The 24,293-nt window shown below is 31.2% G+C and overlaps 1 protein-coding gene across 6 annotated transcripts in view; it reads right to left on the minus strand.

The window, feature by feature from the left end:
• The window catches only part of LOC123715180 (LIM domain only protein 7), a 68,342-nt gene that overhangs the window by 22,150 nt on the left and 21,899 nt on the right, over nt 1-24,293 (minus strand). For 4 of the 6 annotated variants that reach the window (XM_045670090.1, XM_045670116.1, XM_045670108.1 and 1 more), the window contains exons 3-5: nt 14,807-14,890; nt 4,761-4,961; nt 935-1,074 (exon numbers count right to left, since the gene is read on the minus strand). In XM_045670090.1, the coding sequence (XP_045526046.1) occupies nt 935-1,074; nt 4,761-4,961; nt 14,807-14,890 (425 nt within the window). The remainder of the gene's footprint in view (nt 1-934; nt 1,075-4,760; nt 4,962-14,806; nt 14,891-24,293) is intronic. The other 2 variants (XM_045670124.1, XM_045670100.1) reach the window with 1 other exon arrangement.

The raw sequence follows: 24,293 nt of genomic DNA on the forward strand, positions 1-24,293 counted from the left end.
TGATTGATTTACCATCTAATATGGCGTATATTGCAATGGTAATTAAGGACATTCGATTTTATTAGGTTATATCTGAATTGTGGAGCTCATTCGTCTTGTACGTTTATTGCCTATTTGCGAAACTGTTTTGTTATTTGATTTTAATCTAAGCTTTAACGTTAATGACTTAAAGGAATTTGATGTGTTAATAAATTGGCATGTATATTTTTATTAAGATAGCCAAATTGGGCAAACATTTACCGATATAGAGAACTACATTGGAAAGTAAAACCAATGGTTGTCATTTACAGCAATTATTTTTGTTACTATTAATCGATATAGTTTAGTAAGTACTAACTTAATTCCTTCTAGATTGGAATAGTCAAAGCGTGACTAGTTATTAATTATGATAATCGTAACAATAGATTGACGAAAACAAATCAGATCGACGCTTTCACTTAGTTTACCAAAACTTATGTAATCAAAAATTTAATTTAATAAGTAATTAATTTACGATTAGTTGCGAAGCTAATTGCTGGTTTTCACTATTTTTCAGACAATGCCTAGGGTTATGAAATTGTTTTGGACCTGTTTGTGAAATTTATTTTTTAAGATTAATACTATTTCTGAATAACCATAAGTACCTTTAGAACATAAATATGTTATAAAGAAATAACTTATAAATTGAATGTATATTTAAAAAGAAATAAATAATACTGAAATTGTAGAGATAAATGAGGACTTTTAAAAAATTATATGTGAATGGTATATTGTATTCTTACGTCCTTATAAACCTAATTAGTCCAATAACACCGTTTCAAGCAAACCATTCATTCTTTTCTTTTTGCCAAATGGTCTTTAAGCTGTGATAAAAGGAGATAGATAAGTGCTTTGGCTAAAGCAGTGTTATTGCGTTTGTCTGTGAAGGCAGCATAAAGTTGATAATGGTACTGACCGTTCCTCCAGCATCTCGTTGAATGTCTTGCCCTTGCCACGGGGCTGGTTGATCTCGTGCTCAAACCGCTTTACCTCAACGCACCGTTCAATGATGTGCTCAACTCGCTTCCGCCGTGATGACTTCCAATTGTCTAGGTTCTGGAAAAAAATAGAAAGTACGTCATAAATCAGTGAGAAAATGTCATGACTGTGGGTATTATATAAATATACATCAAAAATAAAACGCGAAGATGTTTGTGATTACATTTTACATTTAACACTGATTTATGTTGAAAAATGAAAGTGTATTTATAAAGTTTGACCTAATCCTTCGTTGCATTTATGTTTGAATAGTTTTATCAATAAAGTAAGACAAACATTTTCAAATAAAACAATAATATCTAGGGTCAGCACAATCATGTCCATAAACTAAGAAATATGTCATTTGGGAAATAACCAATAATAATTTAAAAAAGATTTTTTTTCCTACAATAAAGTTCACAAAAGAGTGTGCCACTTTACATGAATTACAATCTTGAATTAATTTTCTACAATACTAGTGAATAGCTTAAACTAAAGTAAATTTAAGTCGCAGTCTCCGTGTTCTATAATGTTTTGTCATGTTCGTGTGTTCGAGATGTTTATTTGAAAAATGACAGTTTCTATTCGACAGGTTATAATCTATTTTTACACGCAGATAAAATCCAGGAAACCCTACATAGAAGAACGATTACATAATGGCTCGCGGCTTAACTACACCAATCTACGTAATGGCTTTCGATAATAGCGAAAGAAAAACCGCAGAATCTTCGCGTTTCTTACAACAGATTAGCTTTTCTTTAACACTTTATGTGTAAATGGCATATTTGAATTTAGTACTTCTCTTGCGAAAAGAACATATTTTTTGTTGACAGCATTGCAAAGTTTTTCAGTGGCATCAAGGTGAATAGTTGAATAGTTTTCCTTTCTACTCTTTGGAGGACATAAACTTAGAATAAGTAATATAGTACTATTTTCAACCGTTTCAAAACAGATTCTAGAGAGTTCAAAACAAATTCGAGAGATCCTAAAACTAAAAAAAAATCATAGTACTATTTCTTAAACAATCAGGTTAAATGTTTCAAATCACTCATGTTAATTTTTTATAGACTAACATGAATTGTTTTGGATTTTTAAAGTGACTTGACAAGTAACGAGCGTCTCTCTTGAATTATTAGCTCGAAAAATGAATTTTACTTCTTTCTTTCTGGTCCTGAGTTCGGACCCTGTTGTGCACTAATTGATATTACGAGTTTTTAATTTATTAATTTACAAAACAAACATACATAATTCTTACAGTACTAAACCAATATGATAATGTTGAAAAAAAAAAACAAAAGTAATGAAACATAATAAAATATATTATGTTTAATACATCTATCTATCACTATCGATACTGAGAACTCACTCTAAAATGTCGATAGTGACGGAGATAGCATTCAGTTTTCATTCCATGTGCGCCATTTACTTGCCTCCAGTTCCTTTGGGTGTTTACGGGATACGACGATACAATTAAATAACATCTGTTCAGTCAATTTTGAAATTAAGAAATTTCATAGAACCTTCAGACCTAGGCTTTCTAACAGCTTTCCTTGCTTAGCATCATCATTTATGCTAATGTATATGTTAAATTTAATGTTCTTTCACTTCGATATGAGTGGAGATGGTAATTTAAACGTTAACCTTAATTAAATAATTTTATGCTCAGGATCGTGGCATCAATGTGGTTGCTTGTACACATTTTCTGTGATGAAGACTACATGATGTCCATTAATTATTTATTGTAAATTTATTCTTAAAAATACTGTTTGATTCTAGTGTGTGTAGCGCTGAGAATTAGACGAAATACTGAAAATTTCTTTGATTTCATTCATACGACATTTTTAGTCACAAAATATTACATTTCATAATATCTTAGTGATATTATGTTGAATGATAATAGTTTTAAAGTCACCAAGTACGTTGACAGTTTATAAATAATAATAAAAATAAGTAAACTCGATGCTATAAAATAATTGTAACTTCTGAAAAGCTAATTACACTCGAGATTGAATCGAAACGTTAAAAGTATTTTAACGACATGAAAAACTAAGGTATCAAGCATGCGATGATTGGCGGAAATGCCGTCTGTAGGCACCCGCGCCGAACTATGTGTTTCCGGTTCATATATCGTAATGTTTTTACAACCTTGGAGCTTTAAAAATAGAATCCATACGTTTTTGTAAGAATTTTGCTGTTTATCGTTATTGATGCATGCTTGTCAATATTCATAAGACTGTAGTGCAATTTTAAAAGGATGAATCAAAATTTAAATTTCATTCTGGAAAGACGAACACCGATTACAAGGACAAGGGGCTAAATTTGATTGAAATAGTTTAGCAAATAAGTATATGTATTTTATATGTATCGATATGCTAAGAATGCATTTTGTGAAATGTAACGATGGGGCGGGGATTGAATTACGCGTTATTCTTAATATTATTTTCCAGTACTTTATACCACATAATGGTAAGTTTTTGGTTTAAAGAGTCACTAGAGTTGGTCACGAAACGTTTTACTATTGGAAACAGAAAAGGCGGCGTTTACTTGAACGACTTTTACGGAAGTCAAGAATCTCCAAAAACTGCGTGACGTAATACTTGAACGCTCCCAAAGCAAAGTTTTTAATTTAGTTAAGATATACCAAAATAATATACTTATTCCATATTATCTCCAAACACATCTTTTTAAGGAGATAAGCAGGTCGGATGGATTTTTAAGATTACCTAAAAACGCACACACTTATACACCACCACACATTGCACATTCCCACACACCTCAACAAGTAAATTATTAGTGTGTTTGTTAGTACATGATGGTCGTTTATATGGTGTTAACCCTTTTGACTATATTTTTTAATTTAAAGATAGTTTAAATATTTAAGTTGGCGCCTGCTTTATTTTTTACATTTACTATGTTCATATTAATAAACTTTACTATTTTTTTTATTATTATATATTTTTTTAAATTTAATATCAAGATATCAAATCGAACAACTGAGAAGCATTTTATCAATTTAATTCAGGAAATGCATCAGATTTCCAAACATTACGTTAATGATTCGGTAAATACTTAATTGCGTTATTATGTATGACGACATTCTCTGAATGCAACTCGTGTGAATTGGAGGAATTTCCCGGAAGTGTGACATTTAGTCGTTTTTCAAGGACATTTCGATGAAGTTTAACTGTCGGTTATTAAAAGGCAATTATGAGTAAAGATAGCGTCTTTGTTTAAAAATACATATTTTACTGTTTTATTTTTGTTTCTTTCCTAATGGCATTTAAAAATAATGTACAACATACGAATTTAAGTATGTATAGACTGTTAATAATAAAGATTATTAATAACAAATTTAATATTTTGAGGAAAGATTTTGGGATTATTATTAGTAGTTGAGGTTTTTTCATAGCGAGATATGTTTTTATCAAGTTAATGAGCATATAATTGGCGTTTGAGGTATAGGTGTTTACGCTCAATCTGCGGCCACAAGTATATTTCTTAGTATGTCCGTATTATATTTTACGGCAGTAAAAGAATGAATCTGGCGTGTAGGTATTATATATTGTTATTAACGTATGCCTGATTTCTTATAATAGTTCTTAATAAGTGCTTTAATAATAGTAATAACAATTTATTCCATTTAGATAATACAGATCCATCTAAGTAGGTACAACCTAAAGAAAATTTTTAGTACCAACATCAACAAATAAAAATAAATTTAATAAATAAATAAACAGCGTACGCGCACGTAATGCAGTACTTACCGACTGCCACTCCTCCTGCCTTTCTATCCGGGCGGGCTCTGTTCGCTTTGCGAGCTCAGCTCTTCTTAACTGCTCTCGGGCCCTGGTACCCAGATCTGCGGGTCCAACCTTGATAAATTGCAGGGGGTTGCCAGCAGGCTTGCCGGGGATCACGGCGGCTGTGTGTGGACGAGTTGCGAGGAAATCTGCGCTGTCTGATGTCTGTAATTAAAAAGAAATGGTCAATTAATGATAATATTACGATTTGTTATACTATGTCTATGCTAAATTTTTATAGTGATTTAATATTTTGAAATAAATAACATTTCGTATTTTATGTGTCTGTTTCAAGGGATACTGCGTGCGTGAAACAAAAGACGAAAGCTCGTTTGTTTCGTTTAATTGAAATTGGTCAGCAGGCATACGAACTGGCAACATGCCGCCGCCCATGGACAATTGCAACGGAAGAGGCTTATGTGTTGCCTTTTAGGGAATAATACGCTCTGTTATTGAAGGTTCCACTGAGGTCATCTAACCGTTGTTAAATATACCACAATGTAATTAGAATTAAAAGATTATAAAGCGATAAAAATGGATACAACATCCTAATGCATTAATACCATAAATAAAGCGGATGTTGAACAGTTACGAATGATTTTAATTACTAGAAAACTTGATTTGAATGGCGCTTTAGTGCGATATTTTATTAACATAATTAAATATAAAAAAACACGTGTAAAAATGTGTATGTGTTATTTTCTTAGGATAATATATTGATTGAGAGTAGTTAATAAACGGTGTGTTGGACGTTCTGGGTTATAAGTTGTTCATATGTGCATATAAATAATTTATGTCCCACACACAATTATTCTTAACCTACATAGTAATAACAATTAAAAATGGATGATTTGAAATTTGAAATTCATTAAAATTTGGCCCGAAATTGGCACTGTACTATTAAGGCTGGCATTTCGTCGCCGACTTAAAATCTTATATCTTTGTGAATATTTGAAATTTTCAAACTTAGTTTGTTGTATTATTAATTTAGGGGTTATTTTTGATGCCTCATTTTTAATGTTTATTTTACCTTCTGGAAACACCTTCAACACGCACCTATATAATATAAAAAAAACAGTACGTTTATTCGATAATAATTACAATAGGATTGGTAGTTTAGTCCGATAATTCTTCTAGAACCCCTCTTTATTAATTGAAGTTAATTTTATGATTCAATTTAGTATTATAAACAAATCCTTTAGTTTTATTTTATACAAATACCCCATAACAAGGTGAGTTCATGTTTAAATCGTTTTTATTCACTCACTACTTATTGCAGTTCGTAACGTAGGTGGGTTAAAACGGTAGGTCTGATATGTTAAGTAAATTAATTTCTCAGGAAAGGAACTCTTAAACACTAGTAAATTTTACACGGGATTCGAACTCAGTTAGTCTTTAAATAATTAATTGAATTGCGACTGCCCGTGGACTAGACTTACTTAACACAAATTCCGTAAAAAGTATTCTCGTGTAACTATTATTTAGATACATATTAATTTGGGAAGAAAAGTTTTAGATGATTGTTTTTCTTAATTTCAAGCAATAATAAAATTGAAAGAAATTATAAGCGTATAAACAAATAATCGCATACAACTGTCATAATAACAAAGAACATTGTCGAAATCTCCATATGCCACAAAACACTTTCTTCAAACATAATTGGTATATTATGTGCAGGAATCAATATCGGCGCGCGCGCAACTTTCACTGTCAATGTGAATTACTACAGCCACGCCCTCTCACGAACAATTTAGCACCTATTACGTGTAAAAAACTAAATTTCATAATGGTAAATGTTCCTCATTTATAAAACGGAGTGATCGCAAACTTTTAAAGCTTAAATCATATAACAACTGGTAACTTGTTTTATGATTTTGATTACGAAAATCTTTACAACCCTAAACAGAATTACAACCTTTCTGTCATCCAATGGCTTCAAAAGAGTCATAAATTTTGTAGTTTAATGTTGTGTCTCCATTTTTCACTTATAGCATTCACCTCAAACTAATGTGATTTATTCGCTTTATTTTTGTGGGAAATTATGTTCACTATTAGATTTCCATAATTTAGTCTCAACCCTTTTTATAGATAAAAAATTGTAGTTCAAAGGAAAGGAAAAACTATTTTTTAAAAGCGATAAAAATGGGGTAATTATTGACAGCTTTTAAAATACCATATTCTATAAACATTTGATATATGGGAGGAGATAAGATAAATGAGCAAAACATACCTTAGTAAAAACGTAAGTTTAAAATGGCAGCTGCTAGTTAAATTTAACCGGCAATGCGTTGGCCGCTCTAAATGTTCGGTATGCAGTTTATATTTAGAGTAGACTTAGTTAACTGTTCACTCCTGTCAGTCACAGGCGCTTGTTTTAGAACTCGATCGAATGTGACGCATCTGTAGTAACCTAATTCGTAAGTGGAGATGAGATTTTGAAATGATGTAAGGTAAAAAAACACGTGTTTTCAATTTCAAACACGAAAACACTATACAATTAATATTTATCCGATATTAAGGACTTATTTTTAATATGTTTTTGTATTTTCTTATTAATACATCATATATGGAATTAATCACAAAGAAATAGTATATGTGTTACAAAAGAATTCAATTTAAGATTAATTATAACCTAGGTGCTTTTATTTCAAGCCATTTACAATAATATATATATAAACTAAAAAGTCTTCTTTTCACGACATTCTTACCACCTTATGACCTAATATATCGAAACGGTTTACCACAACATAAAACTATTGTTTGATATAATTTTTAACTTCACGCGCGCGTTCTCTGCGTGAACAGAAGCAAACCACTGACTTTCCCGCTTTTCCACCAGCCGGGAAAGTTATCGACTAATTGCGTTGTGGCAACTTGAATAAAAAGTAAGATTGTTTTATTATTGATTAATGATAATTTATGTACAGCAAAAGTAAATGTAGCGGATACATTTTATAAGCTGTTTTCGCAGAAACAAAACTCATAAAATCTTCCGTTATGTGTATAATACTAATTTATGTTAATATCACAATTCCAACAAACCAGAGAACATATGTATATGCTACAAACACATAATAATACATATATAAAAGTAGGATTTTACTATGAATGACTATTCCAGCATATTCCCTCGCGTGTCCGTTATCTACAAATCTACGTATCATTTTCCGCTTCGAAGCAAATAATTCAATTCTCATTGACTTAGATAATTATCCAGGTTGATTTATGCAATTTTTTGTGACATCTTCGTTCGCAGAAACTGCAATTGCCCGTTAACGGTAATACATTGCAAACCTTATAATACAGATTACGACGCGAGCCATTAGTTTTCACGTCGTTCGAGTCTGCACGCTTTTAGAATACGAATCTCATACGAAGTAGGGTCTTCATGTACATTATTTATAATGAAATATAAACAATAGGTATAAATGTATGTGATATTAACAAGAAAATCAGTGATATTTAAAGTAAACGAAACGGTATTAAATTGTTTTATTGTATAATAAATTAAGTACCTATAATATTTTGTAATTTTCTGTAGTGGGGTTTTTTTACGATGGACTCTGTGAAAAAAAATCAACATTGTAAGTAATAAAAAAAAATCGTTATGGAATTTACTATTAAGTTTGGTTTTGAAGAACTGGGAACCCTGTCACTGTTATTTTTACTTAAAAGGGGTTCCCAAATCTTGATCTCTTACATTGATAATAGATAAACACATTTTTTTCGATCTTACCTCATATATAAAAAAAGCTAAAAATCAATGTACCTCAAACAAGGCTTATACAAACCGTAGTTTGATGTTGCATAGTTTATATTGTGATAATAAAATGCGATATATTTTAGTATTATGACATAGGTACACACGATAATTTAAATACTATGTAACTAACATTTAGGCACGCTGTTTCGTTGGTAATAACGGCGAACCGTGAGAGAATCGCAATTTCTTATTAATTGCGAAGATAATTAGAGGTTTCGTGATTTTGAATAATTAGTACCAGTGTTTCACCACTTTTCGTTGTTATGCAATTGTGCACTGGTGCAAGATGGCATATTTCCGCAACTTTTTGGTAAAAATGCAATGAGAAACTACACAATTATAGTTGATAATAGGTAACAGAAGCGCAGTACATATAAATATGTTGAATTTAGTTCAGGCATCATTAAAGTTAAATAAACTGATTTTTAAACATATTTGATTTAACAGAGAAATAATGTATATAAAACGTCTATATAGGCATGACAGTATAGTTCTCTAGTGTTTGATTTGGATACAACGTTAATGTCAAAAACAATTAATGAATTAGTTCATTTTGCACGATATAATTGACAAATGACGATCGCATTCAACGTAAGGTGTAGCAGTCGTCGTAGTAGTAGAAGGTATATATATTCTATTCAATAAATTTAGAACCTACCCAACACAATGCTAGGAGTACCTTTTTAGTATAACATTAAGAAACTAGACGTAGCGCGACCTATGGCTTCTGTATCCAATACATTTTTGGCGTACAGGATTTAGACTTGGCTGTAATGAGTTTCTCATTCCGTGTTTTTCTCTCCTGGTATGATTTTTGGATATTAATAAGTTTAGATTTTCTCTTGTTTTGTATTATAATTTTCGCACTCTTGCGAATTTTACATTATCGTTACATTTATACCAGGGTTTACTGGAAGATATCGTTTAGGAACGATAGCCCGTTGCACCATTTTTTTAATTAAATCTTCGATGTGCAATGAAATGAAAAGACAAATACGTAAATAGTAAATACAAGTAATATTCCCGAAGATTTCCTTCAATTTTCTTACGGTACGTTACATACCTGACGAATGCCACCTGCGACTCCTAACACGTAAGAACACCAACTGCAACGGTACAGCCTCATACAAGGCTCATACAAGTTACCGCACCATGCTTTCACAAAAGACGTGACTATGTTTAGCAATTTTATATACGCAGTCAGACTTAAGATTATATTCTTATGTCATAGTGTGATTGTAATATTAACTGAGACCTAGATTTATTTAGTTCGATTAGGTCGGATAAATTTTTAAAATCTAAGGCGAGATACACATATTTCGTTCGAGGAGTAGGATGGAATATACATTTTAATTTTGTAAAGAACTATTCCTTAAAAGCCTTTAAGTATTTTATATTTAGGTTATAGAATTAAGATAGTTATTTTAAATTCTTCATGGGGATACGAGGAATACGTTTTCATGTAGGAAATCTACGAATCATTTCTTGTTTAAAGGCATAGTTTCTAAACTCTTTCATACAGTATGCACAGACGCCTAAATTTCAGAGTCCTCAGCACGGAATAGATATTTTATAACTCTTGAGGAAACGTAAATATTAGATTTTGCATATGTGAAAATGGCGCGACACCAGTCCTAGTACAACATTCGACTAAGGGCCTTTCCAACCTAGTTTCACTATTCCGTATGCTAGTCTGAAATTAAGGGTTTAAAGGCCGAGCCGTCACCCACAAAATGGTCTATCTAGTGTGGGCACTAAGTGTCTGTAAATAATTCAACAATATAATAAACAGATTAAAGTTTTATTATTTATTTAAGATTATGAACTCATATACAAACAGTTATATATTTGTTGAAGACGTGACATGCGTCAAAACTAGAGTCGTATAAAGATTCAAATTAAATATTGAAATACAAAATAAAAACTAAAATTCACACCCGGCTTCAAAAGGGCAACGCCTTACGCCAACGTAGTCACAGGTATCCAATATCTAAAGTCGTCGACTCAAGGTAGCCTGAATAAATTGTAATCTTATCAGGTGTTACTAAGATGGGATTTAAGTGTTTGTTTTATGTTCAAACAGTTTATCTAAATGCTAAGATACCCTACTAATGTTCCTCGTATACATAATTAAATGGTTGGTTCATTTCCGACATTTAATTACATATATTTAAAAGCTTTAGTTTATACTGATGTGTCACTGACATTGATTATCTTGCTAATTATTTATCTTGCTAAACCTCCTGTACTTGCATCCTAAATAAAACAATTTTATCGTAGGGAATCAAACCAATCCTTCATCTAAACCGTGTTCCTGCGTGACCTAAGCCACTGACATGATTCATGCTGAAGAAGTATAATTTAAGACAAAATTAGACTACGAATACAATAAAAACAATGTTCATATATTCCCAAATAATGTGTTTAAATAAAAATAATATTATACACAAAACTTACTGTCATTTATTGAAGACATTATTTTATTGAGTATTTGAAGAATTCAAAGTCCAAAGATTCTATTAAAAATAAATGGTATTGCTACTCTTATAAAAAGTTATTACATAGTATCTTGTCATAATAAACAAGGAGAAAGTGATATTTGTTATCGTACTATTACTAAGAGTTTAATGTGTCCGATACGAGGTCAATGACCGGTCCGAACTACGCTACTGTTCACGCTGTAGTGTCCCACGATATTCCTGATATAAAGGTGGGCATAAAAACGTAGTACTTTAATTAATATCATTAGAACAATTACTAAGAATTAAATGTACAGTGGGCGAATGAAAAATGATGTGTTAGAGAATAAAATTAGTAAGTAACTTAAGAAAATTAAAAAAAAAATGATTGTTTTTGTTTGTATGCTTGCATTACTAAACTGATTTGAAGTATTGTAACAGGCTCATATAAAATTGTTCCAAGACTGTTGCTCCAGTATATTAAAGTATGTATTTACAAACAATTTTGTACCCTCCATAAACAAGAAAAAAGGAAAATTTCCAGCAAGATCAAAAGGCGCTTTACCAAAACTGACTACAATCGCACTGAATTTAAAGACCATGCATGCCAAGAGAACCTCAATTCAAACATATAACAAATGAATTATAAGGTTATCATATGTCAAGAAAGCCATAAAAAATTCTAATCTAGCATCAAGCGTAATCCTTTTAGCGTGAACCTATAACACAAAGGAACTCTGTCACTTTCATATCTTTTCAATTAGACGGAGATAAAATATGACAAATGTCGCCAGATGTTAGTTTAATACAAGGTCTGATAGTGCGTACAGATGATCTTAAATTCTACTTACGAGCATAAGTCTGTCGAAGGTAATTCAAATCTCATTTTATTGTTAAGTACGATTTTGATTGATTGTAGTGGATGTAATATGGGAGCTCATATAATTAAAGACATAATTTAGTTTGATATTTTAATAACTAGAGAATGAAATTACAAATAGAATTACCCGAATAATTATTGAACTTAATTTGAATCGATCACAAATTCCTTTCTATGTTTATAAAATTCGTATATTGGTATATTCTTGCGATGTCAAGTATAAGTGTCCTATAAACATTTTACGACTTTTACCTTGTAAAATAATCATAAGCAATACAATTGTAGTAGGATTATTAATAACAAGATTTAGTGTAGGAAGTGATTTTTCCAAATCGATCGGTAACGTACGGAAACCTGACAAGTACAATCCAATAATTGGATATTCATTATGACATTGAGTTTATTTGTGTGCGTCACTGCACGCATTGTGTTTAGACCAATTTGCGTTTGTATACGCATGACTCTCATCTCTGTGGAGTGATCTTGATATTAAGGAGTCAAGGACTGGAAAAGGATGTGAAAAGGGGACCTTTTTGTTTGGGGGTTTTCTAATCGGAACTATACGTATTATGAGTTTTTTTCTCTTGTAAATGTTTAGACTTCTTTCATTAAATTGTTTTAAACATGCATCATGCTCTACTATCTAATTATCAATCTCCTAAAAGGGGTTATGACAAAACATTTTTCCGTCGAGTTTTACTATTATAATTATATGGAGAAACGTGTAGTGAAAAACCGGTGACAGCTGTCTATTTTCAACGATTTGCACATAGAAATTGTTGTTGTGTTTTCAAGGTTTTTTTCTCTTACAAATTATCCTAAATACGACCATTGCAATTAGTCACGCTTGAGCTATGAAAACATCTTATCTTCTTTAGAATCTATACACAGTAATTATTACCAAGTACACACTAAATTTAATATTTATACATTGAAAGAATGATTTACAATATAAACCAGTGAAGGCTGTAGAAAATCTTAACAAATGTATCAAAGTTAGGTTAGAACTCAAACAATAGGCTAACCAATCTAGACTAGTCTTATGACTGTTTGCGTAACACAGATGATAAAACAAGTCATATATTTTGAGTTCCGTGTTATCATTGATAACGAGTACCTGATAAGTGATAACATGGAAAGTTCACGAGAACATGTCTAATGAGTAAGAATAATCATAGCATTAATAGCATATAAGACATGAGCTCCAAGGGAACACTTACGTTACGTTTCTGTGTGTTTTATTTATTTTTAAAGTATTTACTATAATTAAAGTACCAATTATTAGTCGGAACAAAACCTGGTTATCATAATGGTATACGTCATGTACGTAAAACTCAACCAAGCCAACAAGCAAATAATAATCTAATACAAACTATTTACGTAACTCATGGATCGTATACCTACATATATATATATATATTTTTAATAATAATATTAAAATAATGTAACTAAAAAATGATTAAAACATTATTTTTAAAAACTCTGGAATATTTTATAAATAATGGCATTGTTATTATTCTTCCCATATATATATATTCTTCGAATATTATAAGAATTTAAAATTTATTATAAATATATGTTTTGTTTTATTTTTTAGTATTCCGGTTTTGGCTTTTGTGTATAATGTATTTGTTTGGATATTGTTCAGTGAGTAGCTGTAGTAATACTGATGAGAAAATAAATAAATAGGCCACTAAGGGGCGCTTTTAATCGGACAACTATATAAAACTTCGCTAATTAAAGCGGTAGATTTTTTTACCGAATATGTATAGGACATTAGTTCATTGACACGTGACCATTTTCTCCCTTCTTAAGGCAATCATAATTAAATAGGGTTTGCGGTTAAAGCACTAACTCACGAACAACAATCGATTTAAAATCCTATCATTCTCACTACAGTGTACTTTTTATATTCCCTTTTCTCGTCATCATACCCATGGTCATGGTGTAACTTTCTCCCGACAAGGTCATACTATTGTTCATTGTTCGTGACGGTAACATATCATGGTGATCTTTTTACTGAGTGAAGCATAGATAACCGTTTCTACTATTTATCATGCCTGGTGCTTTGTAATTCCCAATTGCGATTCCAACTTTAATGTGATTGCAATCATTAAGGCACATTTAAAGAACTACATGTAAAAACTTGTATACAAATAGGTCGGGACCATTAGAACTTTACTGCTGTAATGAAAATAATGAAGGTGTAGACGAGAAAATTATACGGCAATCTTAGTCTTAGTAGTAAGTTAGCATGGGACTGGAGATACAAGATTTATATTCTGGGTATGTTTAAAGAAATTTATAAAAATTAGGTAGGGCGTACGAAGTCAGAGGTTAAAAATGCCGAACCTGATGTAGTGATACTCTAGGGATGCTGGACATCTGGTCGGGAACATATTCTGGTAAATAGACTAAGTATTAGTTTATGACTTATAGCAATGAAGGGCGCCGTGATTTCCGTTTTAGATATTACAAAACTCTTTTCTATATTTAACCTTTTATAATAAGTCTTAATTCATTTTTATACACATAAAAATAAAAATGTGGTAAAATATATCGCGATTTAAGTCTACTACATGGCATATAAAAGAATTAAAAACAACAAAAAAAAACATTATGTTTGTGTGAGTCAGTTCACATAATAATACCTAATTGCTTGAAATGTTTTATTTATTCAAATTTATAACCTAACTTGGCGCTAATACGTGAGTCATACAAATATTTGACATTAAAGGATTTAGAATTTATTCAATATAAATAGGAAATAAGCTTATTATTGAGTTTGATAGTAATAAATTCTAGAATATATATTAGTTTTGTTTTTAATAGTGAATATTTATGTATGGTAAACGAAAAACAGGAAGACAATATAGATGCTGTATAGACTTAATTAAACAAACATTACCATAACATGGCAGAGAGGAGCAGAGTACGGAGAGCAATGGCGGGGCTTGGAGGAGGCCTTTCGCAAAATAGGGGTCACAGATACCTAAAAGAAGATTTAAATATAAACGTGTTTAAATATAAAAGTATTAGAATTAAAATGCTATTACTAATATTATTATGTATATATAAAAATCTTCTTAAAGCATTCAAGCCCTGGATTAGAGCACATTTCTATTTCGCTTTCGTATCAAGTGAATCAAAGCGATTTTCTTCTTATTCTTATTAAACGGGGCAGATGTGATGCGCTTCACGACGTTTCGCCATCGTTGCCTATTAGTGTTCATCCTGCTACACTCATTGAGTGTACCTCCTACGGCAGACTTGATCAGGTCAGTCTAACGCGTAGGTGACCTTCCGCGCGGTCTAGTGCCTTCCATCTTCCCCTGGACGACAAGGCGTTCTATGGACTGAACACCACGCCGAGATACGTGTCCGAAGAATGTAAAGCAAAGCGATTTTAGCGCGATGTATATTGCTATATCAATTCGGTTTCGTCAGACGTCGTTTGGGGTTTCGTTAAGTGGCTCTGTCATTAGCGAAATCTAAAGTAATCACTATTTTTTATTTAGTCACTTATTAGTAATACTTCTTTTACGTATGAAGTCTTTGTAAAATTTCTACATTATAGATACAATTAATAAATTTCTATAAGGCGTATGCGCCTAACTATATTTAGTATTCATATTAAAACCTCGGTAATTTCAACATCTATTGGCAAGTTCGATGTGCATCGCTGTCAATTGATAACATCGAACTTGCATATTTCTAATCAATTCAAGATTTATAGACGTGCCGATTACTCGATTAATCTTGTTCAACAGGCATAAATTATATACCGAGAATGATTTTTATTATTAACTATATAACAAGTGTTGCATATGTATATAATGTTAAATAACAACACATGCCAATTAATAAGTGTGCTCATAAATTGAATAAGGGTGAAGGAATATATCAAAAAAAATGTCAGCCTGTGTACACACAGGCGCAGGAGGCTCATCACTTATTTGCCTAATAGAATGACAAATGATCACGATACAGATACAGAAATCCCAGACAAAAAGGTTGTAGCGCTACTGATTTATTTAATTAATAATAGCTAATGACAGTAATTTAAAATATTAATTATTATTTGCTGTTTCAAATGTTAAATTTCAGTTTTCTTTATTTTAATTTTTTTTTGAAATATATTTTGTCTGTAAATGTACTTACTTGTTTTCTGTTACATATGTATTGTTAATCTATGTAATCTGTTTTGGCTTTCTGTAAGACTGTTCTGTTTGACTAAGTGTTTTGTTTTATAATGTGTATGTTAGCTGTAAGATTACTAGTAATAAAATAAATGAAAATATACATAAATAGTATATTGTTTTTTTGCGTTTTTAAATACAATGACTATCTAGAATATAATAAATTTATTGACACCACGGGCCTAGGAAGAAGATTGAAAAGGCCAAAACCTTTCGAAATAATTAATGTAAGTGCACGTTAGTCTTAAGTAGTCGTTAAACTTAAAGTATTTAAAAGTTTTAAGTTAGGCTAGAATTTAATGTTAAATGATGTCTCAGTACAGATACCATTTATTTAAAAAAAAGCAAGATAATGCAATTATAAATAATAATTATGTCGAAAATAAGTACCTTGAAAATAGTTAAGAATACAATATCATATTGATTCACAATTTCACAAGAAAAACTAATCACCAGTTTCGCAATTAACTAATAAGCCTCAATTTACATAAAGTCAGGTGTCAAACACATTTTTCATAAATTCAAACATTGTTCCCTGTCAATCTGTCAGCGGTAAATTAGCAGATGTCCTTGACACGTGTGTTAAAATAAACATTCAGAAACTAAACATATAAGTATTTATGTGGGCTGATTGAGTGTTCGATTATTGAAGAGGTTCTTTTGTTGCTTTAATTAGATGTTGACCTTCGAAATTATAAATGAAAATTGATAATCATTGCGTTTTTGCGAGTCATCCTTTTTCATTTAATTTTGAAATTTTTTGTTGCCCTGATATGAACACGAATTAAATAATAGTACAAATACATCATTAAAGTGGGAAAAAATGATTAAAACTAAGTTAAGCTGTTTATATTCAAGCATAAACTGCATGGCCCACTGCCAATGGTCTATACAACGTATACGTAGACAGTTTTCTTAAAAGTCAAGCGTGATACACTCTTCTTTTCATGAACAAGAAAAAAGCAATAAAAATAGATAGGCTTTAATTTTGTGTGATAATTTTTACAATCCTATTAATAACATAGTAACAAACTGGCCGACTACATGTCAAAATCTGACACACGTCTTACGAAAAGTGTTGAAAATGCATCAGTTACCAAATGTTGGTGATCTTGGCACTTGTAATGCGGCGTGTGAGTGAGATAGATAGCGCTAATTAAAGAACAAAGGAACAGTTCAGATGATAAAGTAGACTTGTGTGTCGTGATGAAAGCGATATCATATGAACATTTGTCTAGCTTTTACTTGTTTATCTGCTATTACGATATTTAAAGTGAAGCTTTCAAAAATAAATATTTCTTTATTATGACTATGTGTACAAAACATATGTATGTACAGAGCTATTCATGTATACATTGATATAGTATGTCACTTCGGTTATTATTAATAAGCCCTTATTTATCTGCATGAAGTTTACGTACATTATAAAAAAATATTTGTTATTCTAAGGTACTTCTATTAATTTTGTTTTCCCGTAGATACGTTCTACTTCCTAATTCCCGGGATATTCTGTCTTTACCGGCTTTCTTGCTTTATTAATTAGTGGAAACACTAATATTATTATGTTCAAGAGTTTGTATTTTCCGATAAACTTCCCTACCAATGTTGCCTGGATGCTACTGTTTTGTACTATGAACGAATGTTATTACATGAACTGTTGAATTATAAGTGTTTAATTCTTTGTAATAACAGTATTTAGAATAAAGGTAGGTTAAATTTATAATAGATAATAACGTAAACATTTTTTTTGCTTGTTGGCCTACAAGCAACACCGGAAGCCGCAACCGTTAACGAACTCATTATAACAAGTGTATTTCTTGAACAATGTCTGTTACAGTGATTTTCTAAATTCGAATCGTCTACAGTCTGTATTAGTTTATGTGGTGAAAAAAAGATTCTTTGACAAATGACAATTGTTCAGTGTTCAGTATAACATAGAAAAAACTTATTGTTTTCAAGAGAGTTTGCAAAGAACAATGAAGTTAACACAAAGTAAAATACCACAAGAACTTCAAATTATACTTGACAGCCTATATATTTCAATATAGAAACAATTTTTGTTAAAAGAAAATTTTCAGTGCTATGTTATTGAGTGTACTGAACACTATAATTATCCAATAAGCTTGCCTTATATATAAATTCTTTTATTTTCTCCATGTAATCCGCCCTAAGATTCGCCCGCGTGAATTTCCTGTATGTCAAGTGTTTGCGAACCTTTTCAAACATAGCAACATTTTGATGAAAACAATACAAACATCCGTTCGTTACTTATTCTATTTAGTAATAGATGCTTTGTAGAATTGTACCTCAACAGCAAACCTATTAATACAGTTCTTTACATTTTCTTCGAAGATGCCTGGATATGTGAAATTGGTTGTACAAGAATGGTTATGTTAATGTATAAAGAATGCGTTTCCTGTGAAGTTCACACGATGCGTTGCGGAAGTAAATGTTTCATGTCAATATCAAACAGACGGACATGCGATAATTGGAGGTCGATGACCTTACAGGTAATATTTTTCTTGTACTGAATGTATTTAATATTTTAACATAGGAATCAAAGCGTAGGCTAACTACCCAGTTGCTGGATAGTGATACTGAAGTTGTCGATTGATGATTTTACGGCTCCAAATGGAAAGTTGCCTGGGACGTAATACAAACGGCAATACATTAGAAAAAAAAAATGTTATTTTTAAACATAAAAACGTACCGGGCATTCGTTATAAATTTATTGACTCGCGCGCATTGCATTATCAAAATAATAACTGTGATAAACAAGATAATATAAAATAGCGATTTTCAACTGTGTCCTTATTTTTATTATTAAAAGATAAAAACAAATAAAATACGGAAGGACGCCATTGTAATAATTACAAAAAATATATTAAAGAAGACTGTCACATGAACGAACTTGGTCGCTATAGGTTTATTATTCACGTATACGGTAATTAAATAGATTAAGACTAGAAATTTTCCTATTTGATATAAACACTAATCCTATGAATAATATTGTATATATAACAACTGATAACACAAATGATAATTAATTGATAAAAGTATTCATAATGTATGTTTATGTATAGTTGATGGCTAGAAACTGCAATAAAGCCTCCTTTACTCGATTCAACTATTTTTGGGATTTGAGAAGTAAATAGCAAAATGTTATCTAGGTTTTTGTTTGCAGCAGTTATTGCAGCTGTTACAAAGTCCCTCAGTGAAGATAGTCAAGGAAGTTAGCAACATAAGATAATGGAATCTGTGTAATAAAATTATTGTAAAGCATAAATTCGTGAAACGTTAATCCTATACCATAGCAAACATTTGCATAGTGTCATCACTTAACACTGTATGTAGGTCGTTCTACTTACACTTTGTGGAGCAACGTTTCAATAGGCGGCAATAACGTGTTGAAAGTTGTATTCAATGAATCGATTGTAGACACACTGGAGACATACCTTAACCATAAAGTCCCGTAACCACGCAGTATTACGGATGGTCAATCTGCCTCTGTAGGAAGTATCTAAGAAAAATCATTAGATGTGTGAAATCAAGATTCATAATTTTAAAAGCCGGCCTACACTTCAAGTTTAAGGGCAGGTCTTAGCGCTAAGTCTGCCTACGTCAAAAATGTATTGGATTTTGACATACGGAAGTCATACTTCGGACTAAACCTTAGATTTCTGTATGTTTCGTTAAATATTTATTTTTATATGTATAAAGCCGGGAAATCTAGTGATTTTTTGTCTTGTAGTAAATAAATTCCAAAATAAATATAATATTTTAGAAAAAAAGAAGGAAACGTTGTATTAACTATATATTTATAATAATATTAATACGTATAATGTAAACACTAGTCGCAATTAATAAGTAAGTAATTATTGGGGTTATCGTGATTAACCTTGAGCTAAATGTGCACTCTTAAGATTTGCTAATGTAATCAACTTTTATTACATATTATGACTTGGAAAATATTAATAATAAGGAATTTTTAAAACTATTTTTGGACATTGGAGATTATGGAATTTCTATACGTTAGTTTGTATGCAGAAATTTACTAACCGTATTTATTTAGTAACAGGTATTTTAGATTTAATCACATGGTAAGTGACTTTGCTTATTAAGGAAACAGACACCGGTACCACCATATAGTATCTTATAAATTAAAACGAGTTTAAAATCATTTATATATGTGAACTAAATTATTTTAATTTCAGTATTTGTTGTACATGAAAAAAGCTAAACATTAAATTTTATTGTAATAAACGGCACTCACGCACACATTAAAATGCAATAAGACCGACATTACATGAAGAGGTTTTCTTTTTTGGTAACAATCTCGGAAGGAAAGTGATTATGTCACGACGATGAGGTGATTAAACTGGACGGTCGGAACGCGACGTCTATGAAGCGGTTTCGACGTATGCGCAATGCCCAGATATTTTAAACATTTTTTGACTAATGTAATACAGCAAACAACAAACAACAAGAAAATTCAATAATATTTTATACGTCAAATAGCTACCTTCGCAGGAACGAAAATAATGAAAGCTACTAATGTTCTTCATAGTGTGTGGATACTTATCTCACCTATATTCAGTGATTATATAGTCGAGAAAGATTTTGTAAGTGAAATACATCTGTAAGCTCAATTTTAATTATCTATATTCGTTAACGGCGATGTCTTATCAGAGTATAATAAAATGTTTACACGATTTCTTTCACCCAGATTGAAGTTCAGACCCCGTAACTTCAGTAGCGAGCAACTTTAATATGCTAATAAATAAAATTTGTATATTGTATGAACTATATTGAAAGGCTTCATCATTGGAAGATCAATGTTTTTCGAATTAGCGTTTTAACACTTTATCTTAATTTAATAAAAAAAGACGCGGAGTGTGTGCACGGCTTAACTGTAAAACAGTGCGCATATTAATGTCGAAAAGATGTTCTAATGATTTTCGGGCAATTTAGGTTAACTAGTTTAGAAAATGAAGGCTCCATGAAAGATATAATGCCTTGTTAGAAACCTTGTCTAAGTCTAAAATTTATGGCAATTTGCTCTTGTAAATATTAAGAAAAATATAAGTAGATTTTTAAGTTTATAAAAGATACCTATTAAGTTTCAGTACTAGTCGCAAACAGCACCAACAAAAATGTTTTTATTTTATTTTGGAGGACGCCGATCTGATGTTAAGTGATACCCCGCCGCCCGTAACATTGTCAGATGGCTCGAAAGAGCGTTGCCACTGCGTCGCACACGTACGCTCTTTTCTTGTAGGATTTTTTTATGAGTAAGACTTATTAATTTAAATTATGGGAATTTCAGCGTGACAGTTCTTTATTCGCAGAAGATTAACACGAAACTCTCAATACCTACTCGCATACAACGTATAAATTTATTATTTATATTTGACACAGAGGTATTATAGAAGATTTAAACCGTAAAATCGATCAGGAAACGTGATTGTCGCACTTGACCTCAATACGACTGGTTGTGTCGCTCTAATTATACTAATATCACCCTTATTTACATAACAATAGCTTGCAATTGCGCGAACACTTATTAGAAAATAAACTGTATCGTTGTCTATATAAGATTCGTTTTTATTTAACCATTGGAGCAGAAAGTGAATTCTTAATGTTAAGGCTGCGTTTAACAGTGTGGAACGATGTCACATTTTAGGCGTACAACTTCAATTCATATAAGGGAAATACTAAACGACAAATAAAAATATACGAATGTAGAATAAATAACAAAATATATTAACTGTATCGTATAGTATTGTACTAGAAATCATCTTGGTTGAATGATTACTTCATTCATCATACGTTTATTTATTATTGTTATACTTTGTTATCATAATATAAATAATTATACAAATAAAAAAAAAAACAAAAAAGTAAGTAGGTTACATAAGTTATTAGGCAACAGGCGGCCTTATCGCTAACAAGCGATTTCTTCCTGTTTAAATCAGTGAGACGTCAACTTCAATTCATTTAAAACTTACCAGACGGGTGTACGCAAGCGTTTTGGGGCAACTATGTCTTCAACTTGGAGCTCTGTTATAACTCTAAATTAAAAATTCAAAACATTTTTGCGAAGTCTGGACTCGGAATTTTACCGTCTAACAAATTCATGGGAACACAGAACATGTTTGGAATAGGCACTTGACACTTAGCACCACAACTTGGGCCTTGTGTTGTCGACAGAATTACTACGTTGGGAACCCCCTGAATCAGCTATTTGGAGAGGTAGGTTTATCGACAAGGCGTTTCGTAGCATACGGATAATATGGTACTTTTGAACTTTGTTGTTCATAGGTGTATCTGTGGGCACTTTCTTACCAATTGCCTTTTTAAACGTCACTAGGTGGCGTTAACCTTTTTAGTCTATCCTATAAAAATCTGAAATGATGTAATGAATTAAGTGATTGAAATAACACACCGGTTTAGGGTTAAATAAAAATATTGCCAATTTCCAACAAACAGTATGTCTAAACCCTTAGAAAATAACAATATGATATTAGGCATTATAATTTCCGCGTTAGATCGAGGACCTTGATCGGGGTCACATTTAGCAGTCAACGGTGATTGATTGGTGTTTGTGAACCACATCCTTATCAGATCCAACACATTGTTTCTAGTAACTGTGTATGATGTGACTTAAAATGATAACTTTCTAAATGTTTTAAGACTTTGGTATTATAAAGACTAAGTCAAAATATAATTTATTCACATTAAGGGACGGACGAGAAGAATTGGGTTATACCCTATTCCCAATTTCTCTCAGTCATTCTGGACATTTTGTAAGAAATGCCAGTGCAGAGCTTAACCATTACATTATACCATCTTAGAACACGAACAGAAGGTAACACGATCTTAGATCACGCTTGAAATGGTGTTATTTCTATTAAAAAATCATTAACGTCTAATAATAAGTCAGTCCAGGTTTGGTCATATCTAAAGTTATATTTCTGTTGCATCATGTAAAAGTGTTACATGACAAGGACAGTAATTTGTCAGTACTACAGTGGCAAAGCTTCAATGTGCCTGATGATGATGATTATGTACCCATCCTCAGAAGGCGACATCGTCCGCCGTTACTTCACGTGCCTAAAGCTAGGACTGACCTTACAAGGGTACATATGATTCGCTGTATTACATTAGTCAACGAATTCCATAGGGGTGAACTGACAAAAGATCTACTATTTGTGCCTATATAGTTGGATACTTTTAAATTCTTAGTCAATTCTTTAGCATTCTTTTCCTAACTCATTTCTCAAGTTTTTTTACTTATTTCGTGTTTGTTTTTTTGTAAATAAATAAAAAAATATACATAAATGAGTTTCATGTTAATTGTCATCATGATACGCTTTTAACGTACAGTCAATACTGTTATAACGAAGGGACTACTCATATTTGGTCGTGAAAACCAATAATAGTAACAGGATGATATTGTTATTAAGTACCTAATACTTTTAGCCGACGGGACCTTTGATTTTGGTCAATATAACCGGTATGTTGTTTTAAACGATGTGTAAACGGTTTTGACTGTAATTTTATTAACGGCATTGTTTGATATTCAAAACTATTTGCGTCATTAGCGCAAAAAATTCTACTATAAGTTTGTTATTTAGTTGAGTATGTTTACAGTGTTTACGTATGCGTAAATTATAGAAGGCATGTATTTATGCAAATACCAGGAAGGTAATAGATTGCTGGTTATTTTGATAAAGAAAAGATCAGCGAAAGGGTACTAGATGACCCTGAGTGCAATAATGTACTTAAAAGATTTCATGTATTATAGAAATTTAATTTGTACATTCTTCTTAATAAGTTGTTAATTAAATGATCGTACACTTTTTCAACCAAATTCACTTTTTATTATTTTACTGTTATGTAGGAAACAACAAAAGCTCAGTTGACGTGAAAACTAAATTAAAATATACACTATATAGATAATTCTGTTGTTTATATCAAGTTCAATGACAGTATTCAAAGATATTTTCATTGTTTGCAAAATATCAACAACAATCTCTGACAATTAATCATTTAACAACATTCTGATAGTTTATTTAAATTGTATTCATTGCCATTTATTACCCTGACAAAGTGCTAAAATACGAAATGAAAAATAAAGTTATAAATTTAACGTTTATAAATAACTCGTGGTTTTGTACTTATTAATTCACAGAT

The sequence above is a fragment of the Pieris brassicae genome, chromosome 1, assembly GCF_905147105.1.
Source record: "Pieris brassicae chromosome 1, ilPieBrab1.1, whole genome shotgun sequence".
In the NCBI taxonomy this organism is placed as follows: domain Eukaryota; kingdom Metazoa; phylum Arthropoda; class Insecta; order Lepidoptera; family Pieridae; genus Pieris; species Pieris brassicae.